At 34.2% G+C, this 12,093-nt stretch overlaps 1 protein-coding gene across 1 annotated transcript; it reads right to left on the bottom strand.

Annotated features, from left to right (window-relative positions):
• Positions 1-1,047: 1,047 nt before the first annotated feature.
• LOC131536690 (E3 ubiquitin-protein ligase TRIM35-like) lies at positions 1,048-11,722 on the bottom strand. The gene is made up of 7 exons (XM_058769731.1): positions 11,334-11,722; positions 7,485-7,916; positions 7,048-7,143; positions 6,582-6,812; positions 6,489-6,511; positions 6,290-6,408; positions 1,048-2,452 (listed from the first exon to the last, which is right to left on the bottom strand). Exons 2-7 carry the CDS (start codon positions 7,878-7,880, stop codon positions 1,959-1,961), a joined length of 1,359 nt encoding a protein of 452 aa, XP_058625714.1. The 5' UTR covers positions 7,881-7,916; positions 11,334-11,722; the 3' UTR covers positions 1,048-1,958.
• Positions 11,723-12,093: the final 371 nt, after the last annotated feature.

The raw sequence follows: 12,093 nt of genomic DNA on the forward strand, positions 1-12,093 counted from the left end.
TCTTCCTCTTGACAATACCCCATAGATTCTCTATGGGGTTCAGGTCAGGCGAGTTTGCTGGCCAATCAAGCACAGTAACACCAGGGTCATTGAACCAGCTTTTGGTACCTTTGGCAGTGTGGGCAGGTGCCAAGTCCTGCTGGAAAATGAAATCAGCATCTCCATAAAGCTTGTCAGCAGAAGGAAGCATGAAGTGCTGTAGAATTTCCTGGTAGATGGCTGCGTTGACTGTGGACATCAGAAAACACAGTGGACCAACACCAGCAGATGACATGGCAGCCCAAATCATCACAGACTGGACTTCAAGCAACATGGACTCTGTGCCTCTCCACTCTTCCTCCAGACTCTGGGACCTTGATTTCCAAATGAAATGCAAAATTTACTTTCATCTGAAAAGAGGACTTTGGACCACTGAACAACAGTCTAGTTCTTTTTCTCTACAGCTCAGGTAAGACGTTTCTGATGTTGTCTGTGGTTCAGAAGTGGCTTGGTAGCCCTTTTCCTGAAGACGTCTGAGTGTGGTGACTCTTGATGCACTGACTCCAGCTTCAGTTCTCTCCTTGTGAAGCTCTCACAAGTGTTTGAATCGGCTTTGCTTGACAGTATTCTCAAGCTTGCGGTCACCCCTGTTGCTTGTGCACCTTTTCCTACCCAAATTCTTCCTTCCAGTCAACTTTGCATTTAATATGCTTTGATACAGCACTCTGTAAACAGCCACACCTTTCAGTAATGACCCTCTGTGACTTACCCTCTTTGTGGAGGGCGTCAATGTTCGTCTTCTGGATCATTGCCAAGTCAGCAGTCTTCCCCATTATTGTGGTTTCAAAGAACAAGAGATACCCAGAATTTATACTGTAGGGACGGTCATTTATTGAAACTCAAATGTAAATATTCTAATTTTCTGAGATACTGAATTTGTGATTTTCCTTAGTTGTCATTTATAATCATAAAAATTAAAAGAAATAAACATTTGAAATATATCATTCTGTGTGTAATGAATGAATATAATATACAAGTTTCACTTTTTGAATGGAATTAGTGAAATAAATCAACTTTTTGATGATATTCTAATTATATGACCAGCACCTGTAGCTAAAACAACTGTTGTAGTACTATGAAAGATAATAAGCAAAATAAATGTAAAAACTTAATACTGATCTTCATTATGGTAACGTGCAGGGAAAAACACGAACTTCGTATGTTCGCGCTGCGCAGTTGTTAACTTATTTTAGCTTTTGAACTATCTGAATTGAGTGCAATAATGACACGGAAATTAAAGCAATTACCAGATTAAATATGTGAGCAATTATAGACTTCCTGTTTATTACTCTAAAGCTGCTTTGAAACAATCTGCATTGAGCAAAGTGATTTAGAAATAAATGTGATTTAAGTTTACTAAATATTTTTCATTCAATGTTGTTGTGATTAGGAAGAATCTTTTGCATAAATTTCCTTCAATTAAATGATAATTTCTTCTGTGTAACTGACATAAACTAAAAAAAAAAGAAAAGAAAAAAAACATTATATTATTACATACAACTTCATGAAAAATTTGTAAAGAGACACATTTCTCTGAAATAATTAGGTAAATGTCAGTTAGCCTGAAAATATGAATCTTAACATTGCCTCCAGTTGGTCAGGTAAGATAAACAATAATTGTATTTATTTATTCATTTATTTTAGTACAATAAAACACTTGTTTTTAAAAAAACAAACAAAAAAACAATAATTCCCATTACTTTTTCTTCTTGATATTATTATATTACTTGATATGAACTTCACCTACAAATAATATGAACCTTGTAGACATTTAATCAGTAATTTTACAGTTTGATTAATATCCATCAGTGATCAGAGTTCAACTATCAGTCATAACCGTACAGATATTCAGATCAACAGTCTCGCACTCATGTGATTAAATATGAAAGCAGGACGATCCAGAGCTGCAGGAGTAATGATTACTGACTATTGATCGCTAAGATCCTCAGAGAGGAAGAAAAATGACACCAGAAGAATGGAAAGAGTGTGTCAGTGAAGGTGGTTGTGAATGTGTGTAGATGTGTGTTAGTTACAGGGTCAGAGAATGACACTGTTCCTCCGTCATAGTCCAGATTCACTCTCACACGATCAAGCTTCTGTTCAACACCAAAACCAGAACCTGGAGGCCATCTGTACCACACACACCAGACATCAGTGTAAAAGAAAGCACCTCCTTTCCTCTGGTTTGATGCTGTAGTTACTCCAAGAATCCAGCATTCACTCTCTTTAACCTCCACATCCCAGCAGTGTGTTCCTGAGTTAAAACCCTCTGAACCCAGAACACAGAAATAATAGTTAAATCTCTCCGGATTATCAGGAACAGGTTGATTGTACTTGGTGTTTGTCACACTGGTCAGATCATCAGACACGACGAGACGTGAATCTGCAGTGTTTGGATCCAGAATCACAGGAGCTGATGAGACACAATCAAACAGATGCTGTCATTCTGATGTTCATATAATGATCAAGAGTGAACCCAACACAGATGATTATGAATTATGACACTCGTTATAAATTATATATCATTTGAAAGCTTAAAACCTCAAAATTCATCCTGTGCATTTCATGCGTTACCATGGAAATGGTACTTTAAAATGTGGGTGGTGTCTAGTGTCATATTATGTCACAATGTATTACGGTCTTTTAGAATCAAAACTTTTTATAATCTTGACAAAATACATATCGACGGAAAGGTCTCGACTCTCAGGACTCCATATTTGGTGGTCTTTTTGTTTTTATGAAATTTAGACATTTGTGACAGAAAAATTTAATGGAGTTTGGAACTTTTTTTACTTTCATATTTTAAAATAATTCTACTTCTGCAGTAATCTGCTGATTGTCTTCTTTAAAAAGAAAAAGCATTCATGAATTATAGGAGTTTAAGTTTGGATAGTGCACTTACACATATATGTTCAAAAATGGGGGGTGACAGCAATGTGCCCTCTAAGCTGCGCGTGCGGCCGCGCACTTCTTTCACCGCAGCCGTGCAGAGAAATAATGTGCCGCGCACACGCTAAAATGAGTTGGGAAAGCCATTTGATTGTACTCTAGTTAAAACGAAAGAATTGCAATGCTCGGGTAAACCGCTATAGAGCTGGTGAATGCGGTGTACAGGTTTCATAGAGAATGATGTGCGCCAAATGAGTCGCTGTAGAAACCGAATACTTCAATGGTTGCGGATGAAAGAGCTCAAATCGAGAGCAACGCAGACACCGTGACATATGAAATAAAACGTCCTCATGTATTAAAGAAGAGTGGCTTGATTAAGTGCTGGAAATAGCGGATGATGGGCACAGAACGGTAACAAAACTCAGAGACATTTACAGTCACACAAAGGTGTATTGTGCAAACTGTCCTTCATAGCCATGTTTAGACAACTATATAAGAATTCACGGTTTTTTAATTTTTTATATTTAACTTACAGATCTCAGTTTAAATGCTTCAGTTTGTTTTCTATTCTCTTCTATCAGTTTAAATGCTTCAGTTGTTTTGATATTATATTATATTATGTTAGGCCTATATTATAAACCTAATAAATAATTGACCTTGTTTTTTAATGGAGTCACTTATGCTCATCAAGGCTGTATTTATTTGATCAAAATACAGAAAAATAAAACCAGTAATATTGTGAACTCTTAGGCTATTCCAATTTCTAATATTGCTTTTCTATTTTAATATATTTTAAAATATAGTGTATTCCTGTAAAGCAAAGCTACATTTTCAGCATCATTACTCCACTCTTCAGTGTCACATGATCCTTCAGAAATCATTCTAATATGCTGATTTATAATCAGTGTTGTGCTGCTTAATATTTTTTGGAAACTTTTTTCTTTGATTCTTTGATTAGGCTAATAAAAAGTTAAAAAGAACAGCATTAATTCAAAATATAAATATTTTCTAACAATATAAGTCTTTGTTATTGCTTTTTATCCATTTAACACATCCTTGCTGAATAAAAGTGTTAATAAAAAAATAAATAAGAAAGAAAAAATTGACTGACCCCAAACTTTTGAATAGTATAGTGTATATTTTAACACAAAATTTCTATTTTGAATAAACACTGTTCTTTTAACTTTTATTTCTGAAAGAATCCTGAAAAATATCACAGGTCCCAAAAAATATTAAGCAGCACAACTTTTTCCAAAATTGATTATAAATTAGCATATTATGATTTCTGAAGGATCACATGACACTGAAAATTCAGCTTTGCTTCACAGGAATAAATTATATTTTAAAGTATATTAAAATAGAAAACTTTTATTTAAAATTGCAATAATATTTCACAATATTATTTTGAGAAATAATTTTCTTTATTTTTTAAATAGATACAGCCTTGATGAGCCTAAGAAACTTCTTTAAAAAAAATTTACTGATCCCAAACTTTTGAACAGCAGAAAAAAATGTTTCTAAAAATGTTTTCTCAGATAACCTAAAATGTGCATCATTTAGTTACATCAAGGGTCAAATCAAATATAAATAAGTTAAAAGTTACACACTTTTTTGTACAGGTCTGGTATAAAGAATGTTTTTGCTCAGGTGGCTGAAATGTTCGCCCAATAGAGAAAAGTTTTGCTCAGCAAGAAAAAAAATTAGAGGGAACATTGGGTGACAGTTAAGGGGTAAATACAAAATCTTACCTTTGAACAGAACTTTACACAGTGCTTTCGTATTCAAACGAGATTATTAATGTAATAATGCAGAATAAATAATGTTCATATCCATATAATTTTCCTCAGTGTTTCTCTTGTATGAATCACAAAGCTCTTTACTGAATGCTGCCTAATTATTTAAATAATAAATAGATAGTAGGTATTATTCCATGATAATGCAGTTAAATAATAATAATGTTGTTTATATTGTTAACGCTATAAATAAAACGATTAATATTATTTTCATTAATTAAAATAAAGCTTAAATAATATAAATAATAATTAGTAGATAAAAATCTAACAATTAAGATTAAATGTAAATTAGAAAAGTTCTTTTGGCAACTAATTGAAATGATTAAAGTATTAAAAAGACTCAAACTAAAACTGAAATAAAATTATTTATAAAATTATAATTATACAAATTTATAGTTACACATTAAATTTGAAGCTAAATAGAACATTTTTAAAGTAATAAAAATGACAAAAGCATAAGTTATAAAAAGTAAAATATAAAAATAAAACCTAATTCAGAAAATAAATAAAAAAATAAAGTAGTATATAAACAGCAGTCATCATATGGGAAATAAACACTGCTGAAATCACTTCTGTGTCTTTCATGAGACTGAAAATGGAAAGTCAAGCACATTGATTTCTGGGATTGATTATTTCTGATTTTTTTCTCAGGTTTTGGAACTACTCACTCGCATTGTTTTCTCTGCAGCGTCTCAACGACTGTCTGCTAGTCACATAATGTTGAGGATACTTTCCTTTGCATAATCCGGGAAGAGCGATTACAGTAGAATGCCGACGATAAGCACAATTTTGCCGCAGATAAAACAATAAATTGCCCTGGAATTCTCAATCGGTGCGTTCCAAACGGGATATATCGCCCTCCGAAGGGTACTTCGGAGTGAAAACAATCATGGCCGCCGTATTGAAGGGTCGTTCCAAACCGAAGTGCTCAAAACTGGCCACTTCAAAGGGCCCTTCGGAAATTAAAGATTTCGAAGGGTATATCTAGACACTTCGGGCTCCCATGATCCTTTGCGCAGATTCTTTCCATGATGACGGCGCCTCCGAGTGGGCACGGGATAATGATGCACAAGGGCACTTCAAGAAACAGTTGTTTGGTCCCCTACACCCTTCAACCCTTCCAAGCTCTCACTCCGGAGGGTAAACCCTTTGAAGGGATTAGGGCATAGGGATGATAACGCAGGGAATGCCTCCCGGCTGCCGCCACCATCTTGCCGTGAGTGATTCACGTCAGCCAGATAAAGCTAAAAAGGCCTGGACTAAAGAAGTCATCATCTTAATTCGTTCATTTTAAAAATGACTGTAGATCCAATAAATATTGACATTTTTGATATTTGTAGATAATGATCACAGAGTGATTTCGCATATAAATTATGACTGTTAAATGCAAGACAGATGAACAATTTAGTTGCAATTTAGTTATTTCATTTTGACATCATCACAAAGTAAGCTGCTGATTTTAGTAGATGATCTTCACACATAATGCTGAAATCTGTCAATATTGCATCATTTCCAGTGTGTGTGTGTGTGTGTGTGTGTGAGCTCAGATCTTCTGCAGTCAGACTCACTGTTCTGGACGATGTCCTCCATCTTCTTCCAGACTCTGAAGGGCAGGTTGCCCAAGTAACGTGGCACATGAATCAAAGCTCCAGAAGGCGTCTGTGGATCCGGCTGTGGGTTCTGGACTCTGGAAGAACATTCAGGATTAGAACTGCAGTGGCTTTGGATCAGAAGCAGGGAGACCAGAGACACTAGCAGATCACTCACCTTTCCATTGAGACCGGAAACTCCTGCAGAACCAACACACCATTAATCATCAATCAATTAATCAATCAATCAATCAATCATCTGAAATCAGACCTTCAGAAAGCAGACGTCACTGGCTTCCATCATCTCCTCCGTGTCTTTGATTGTGTGTGAAAGAGCTGAGATGTGTGTGTTTATCTCCTCCAGCTTCTCCTTCATCATCTGCTCCTTCTGCTCCTCTTCCTCTCTCAGTACAGTCATTGTAGCTTCTTCTTCATCTCTGAGAAACTGATGAAGCTTCTCAAACTGCTGTTTAATCTGATGCTCTGTGTGCTCGGCTTGAGACTGAAATCAAACAACATTCACTTCAATCGTCTCCATCAACACACATCAACACAATCACATCATTCAGATCTGAGAGAAACTCAGAGACCGACATATAACGGATTCAGAAGCAGATTGATGATCGTCATTCACACAAATAATCAGCTGGAGTCCATTATATTAAATATATCAGATCATAACTGTATATAGTGATCTACAGCTGTAATGAAAATGACTCTGGATTCTGTTTCCTCACATTGATGTGTTGAACTGTTTCCTCAAACTGTCTTTTCATTTTTTTATTGTGTTTTAGTTTCTCCTGTAAGGTCTTCAGTGCTGTAGTGAGCTCCTCCTAGAATTAAACAAAATAAAAATACATAAAACACCAGAGTACAGTGAAAAAAGAGATGATACAGTGATATGGTCATATAATGCATTGCACAAGTATTTGCTCCATCTTGATTCCTTCTGTTTTTGTGAACATCTCATACTAAATTAATTCAGAAATTAAAATCTGCCATAAAACAAACACAACCTGAGTGAACACAAAGTATGGTGATGTTATTTATAGTTTTCCAATTCCAACTGGACCTGTGCGAAAAAGGTTCAGATCACTGCAGTCCTGTTCAATCAAATCCACACTTAAACGGCACTTTTTCAACAGCATGAAGCTGCTAAACTAATTTCTCTCACCTTATATGATGAAGCCACTTCATCGATGGGTCTGAATTTGTGATTGTCATGGTTCTGTGAATTCATACACACAACACACACCAGCTGTTTGTCCTCCAGACAGAAGAGTTTGAGTTTCTCACTGTGTAAACTGCAGATCTCCTCAGATCCAGATGAACAACACTCATTTCTCTCCTTCAGGAACGACTCACACAAGTTTTTTAACACAAGATTAACTGGAGGTTCATCTCTTGAGGATTTTCTCCTGCAGACGGGACACTCCTGAGTATTTGAGATTCTCCAGAACTGTTGAAGACACTCTTTACAGACGCTGTGACTACATGATAAAAAAACAGGATTCTTGAAGATTTCATGACATACAGGACAAGAAAAATCATCTTCAGATAGTGAAGCCATTTTCACTCTTTGAGCTCCAGCGATCTGCTGTCTCTTCTGTAACAAATAAGGTACATGTAAGATAAAAGTACATATTTATATATATATATATATATATATATATTTGTGCTGTCAAACGATTAATGGCGATTAATCGCATACAGAATAAAAGTTTTTGTTTGCATAATATATGTGTGTGTTCTGTGTATATTTATTATGTATATGTAAATACACACACATACTGTATATATTTAGAAAATATTTACATGTATTTACATGTTTATATTTATATCATTTATATTATAAATAAATATATTTAAAATATAAACAACATATTTTTCAGAAATATGTACATGCATGTGTGTGTATTTATATATACATAATAAATATACACAGCATATATACGTATATTATGTAAACAAAAACTTTTATTTTGGATGCTATTAATTGCGATTAATCGTTTGACAGCACAAATATATATATGTGTGTGTGTGTGTCTGTGACGGAGATTTTTGTGTGTACATCAGTGTCTGAATTTAATCTCTTCATTTCGTTCACTCCTTTCTGATAAAGTGCACTCAACTGCCGTACACTATATAGGGATTGGTGAGCGATTTTGGAGACCGCAAAAGAGACACCAGGATTTTAACAAATTGTATTCAAAATGAACTTGCTTTAAAACGTTAAAATATAATGCTATCAAACCTTGAATAAAAAACAGAATGGAAATACACAAACATTAATAATAAAACACCTCAAAACCCTTCTATGTGTTTTATTTATCGCTCTTTATTTGTCACAGAGTTTCTCCAGTGTCTGTGATGATAAAGAGTTGCTGTAGATGATAAAGCTACGGTGGCCGAGAGAGCTCATAGCGAATAGAAAAAAAACACCTGCAAATTAAGAAAACAACTTGATCAATTTGACAACACATGTGCTGCAAATGCTCACAACACAAACAAATAAAAACACACTGCAAATAAAATTCTTTATTTGTTTGTGTTGTGAGCATTTGCAGCACGTTGAGCTGAGAGTGTGTTTGCGAGTGTGAATGTGTCTCTCGGCCACCGTATAAAGGTGCGTAGTGTGTGAGAGCTTTTGTTGAGGGTGTGGCTGCTCCGCATAATCTGAACAAACTAACGAGAATATAGGCTTGTTTGAGATTTATTTGATAATCTCAACTGGAAAAAAGTATGGTCACTTCAGCAAAAATTCTCTCTCACAAATAAAGTGAAAGAAGTGTCTTTTAAACTGATCCACAGGTTTTATACAAAAGTTTAGAGCTGATGTAGAGCTTTTGTTTGAATGCTGATGAAACAGTGGAACACTTATTTTGGTCATGTCAATACACTCAGGAGTTTTGGTATGATATTGGTGCTTTTGTTAAGTTGAAGCTTTTGCCAGAATTTTCTATACAAATGAGAAATGTTATACTTGGGTATTTTGACTCAGACCCCACAAAAGAAAATATTTGTTTTATTATAAATCTAATTCTTTTCTTAAGCAAATGTTATATTCATAAATGCAAATTCTCAAATTGTAAACCTGTCTTTGTGGTCTTTTTAAGAGACATGGAAAATTATATTAATTTGATTTCAGTATCTAATAATAAGAAAGCTATGAAGACTGTCAGAATTTGCTCTGCACTTAAGTGTCTTGTTCATCATATTTATATTCTTAAAAGCAGCAGAACCGAAATTGTATCATGTTTAAATAGCAGCACAGCACATGAGTGCGAATAACCCTTTTTTTAATTAATTTTTTTATTGCTGAAATCAAGAACATTCAAAACAGTAAAAAAATACACTAAAAATAAATAAATAATGAAAAATAATAATCATAATAAAAATAAATAAATAATAATAATAACAAATGCGATAAAGGGCCATTGTTTGACATAAGATTCCATAAGTGCTTGCCATTTAATTCCATACGAAATGCGTATTTATAATCCATTTCTACTTTAATACAAACATGTATTTTAGATTTTTATAGAAATATGACAATAATCACATATCTCACACAGAGATCGCACTGCCATAGTGTTTGGAAATATTCATGCATAATTTAAATACATAATCGCATGAAATCAGATAAAAAAAAATAAAACATTTTAGCAGAGAACGCAGCATCACAGTTGTCTGAACCAATGAGCATTAATCTGAGATCAAAGCTGAATTTTCAGCATCATTACTCCAGTCTTCAGTGTCACATGATCCTTCAGAAATCACTCTAATATTCTGATTTGCTGCTCAAAAAACATTTATTATTATTATTATTGTTGAAAACAGCTGAGTAGAATTTTTCTGATTTCTTTAATGAATAGACAGCTTAGAAGAACAACATTTATCTGAAATATAAATCTATTATAAATGTCGTTAGCGCTTTTGATCAATTTAATTAAAGCATCCTTGCTAAATAAAAGTATTAATTTATATAATCCCCCAAAAAAATCAACTGTTTTAAATATTTATAATAATAATAATGATAAAAATGTTTCTTGAGCAGCAAATCAGCATATTAGAATGATTTCTGAACCACTGAAGACTGGAGTAATGATGCTGAAAATTCAGCTTTGATCACAGATTAATGCTCATTGGTTCAGACAACTGTGATGCTGCATTCTCTGCTAAAATGTTTTATTTTTTTTATCTGAATAAATTACATTTTACAATATATTGAAATAGAAAGCAGTTATTTTAAATAGTAAAAATAGTTCACAATATTACTGCTTTGCTGTATTTTGGATCAAATAAATGCTGGTTTGGTGAGCAGAAGAGAATTCTTTAAAAAACTGTAAAATTGTATTGTTTTTGACAGGTAATGTACACTTTATTTTTTTCTCATTTTTTCTAAACTAAACCATACAGGGAACCCTATTGTTAAGGTTAAAAGTAACAATTGTTTTGTACAAATTCATATTAGACCAAACTAAAAGAATTTGAATGCTGAGACTTTCCTGCTCTGTCATGTCTCGTGTGGCGCGAGAGCGCGTGGACGCGATGAAATGGACGCGATGAAGCGCGACGCGTCGCATGACTCGCATCCTTGAGTTCGCGTCGATTAAATAAAGAAAATGAAATAGTGGCATATTAATTTTTGGGGTGGACACCCCTCCAGTACAGTGTGAAATAATGCCAGACAGCCCATGATGAAGGTTTCATCAGTTTGTTCAGATGATGCGGAGATGCAGCCGCGCCCTAACACATCAACGCAGATCATATGATTTCTGATTTGATCCCTCTTTTAAAGGTGCATTAATAACCCATCACAGTTTCCTTGCTTAAAACAATTCATTTGAAAATAATCAAATACATTTATTAGAAAATATCTTTATTTTACAATATTATTAAAAAAGTATAGGTTTTACCAAGCTATTGCCTTCTCAGTACTCTTTCAAGTAATTACTAAAAAAAAATAGTAAGATGTGTATTTAAAGGTTGGTTAGTTAGTACAGTACGACAGAAGTCTTACCTGATCTGTGCGCCGTGTCTCACCAACGCCTTGATGGTTTCGAAAGCGAAACCGAAAGCGCAAAACCAGCACGAATAAAGCGTGCGCGCCCCGTGTGGAGGCTTTACACCGCTGTCACATATTCACACAAACAAACAAGCAGAGAAACAGCGATCCTGCAGTGTTTATCTGCAGTCAAACAGTCACTGATAAGTGTGTGTGTGATGACTGAGATGAACGGACACTCTTGAAGTCTCTAGGATCTCGATGATCTTCAGCACACATGAGTGTCATCCAAAAAACAATCAAACACTGGCTTTCTATGAGAATCACGCTTTATCTCAGCATCTTCCACCATCTTCCGTCCTCAGTTCATCAAAAATGTTTGTTTTCCTCCACAACATTTTAAATACCCCCATCGTAATTAATTTGACTTATTTTAAACATTTAGTTAATGCCACTAATCTAGCATTTTTTTAAATACAATATTTAAAAAGTAGATATTCCTATGTCCAATGTATATAGACAAAGAAAAGATGTCTATAGAAGGTTAAAATTGAGTTCAAATGTGGTCATTGTGGACGTATTTTCAACGTCTTATAAGGTCAACTGCAGTCTCATTTAGACGTCATTTATACTATTTCTGGACAAAATAAACTTGAAAAAATTAAGTACAATATTAGAGGTAGGGGGGAATCTTTTTTTGAAAAATGCCAACAATTTATCACATTCTTTAGTGATTTACAAATCTTGAACGTGGATTGAGTGTAGATATATATGT

Source organism: Onychostoma macrolepis, chromosome 03 (genome assembly GCF_012432095.1).
Source record: "Onychostoma macrolepis isolate SWU-2019 chromosome 03, ASM1243209v1, whole genome shotgun sequence".
NCBI classification, from domain to species: domain Eukaryota; kingdom Metazoa; phylum Chordata; class Actinopteri; order Cypriniformes; family Cyprinidae; genus Onychostoma; species Onychostoma macrolepis.

What these genes read in the sequence shown, in the direction of transcription:
- LOC131536690 (XM_058769731.1), bottom strand. Translation starts at nt 7,880, where the DNA reads ATGGCTTCACTATCTGAAGATGATTTTTCTTGTCCTGTATGTCATGAA. An exon ending in AAGTGGCTTCATCATATAAG is followed by an intron (nt 7,144 to 7,484) that starts GTGAGAGAAATT and finishes GTTTAATTCTAG; the next exon opens with GAGGAGCTCACTACAGCACT. An exon ending in GTGACGTCTGCTTTCTGAAG is followed by an intron (nt 6,512 to 6,581) that starts GTCTGATTTCAG and finishes TTGGTTCTGCAG; the next exon opens with GAGTTTCCGGTCTCAATGGA.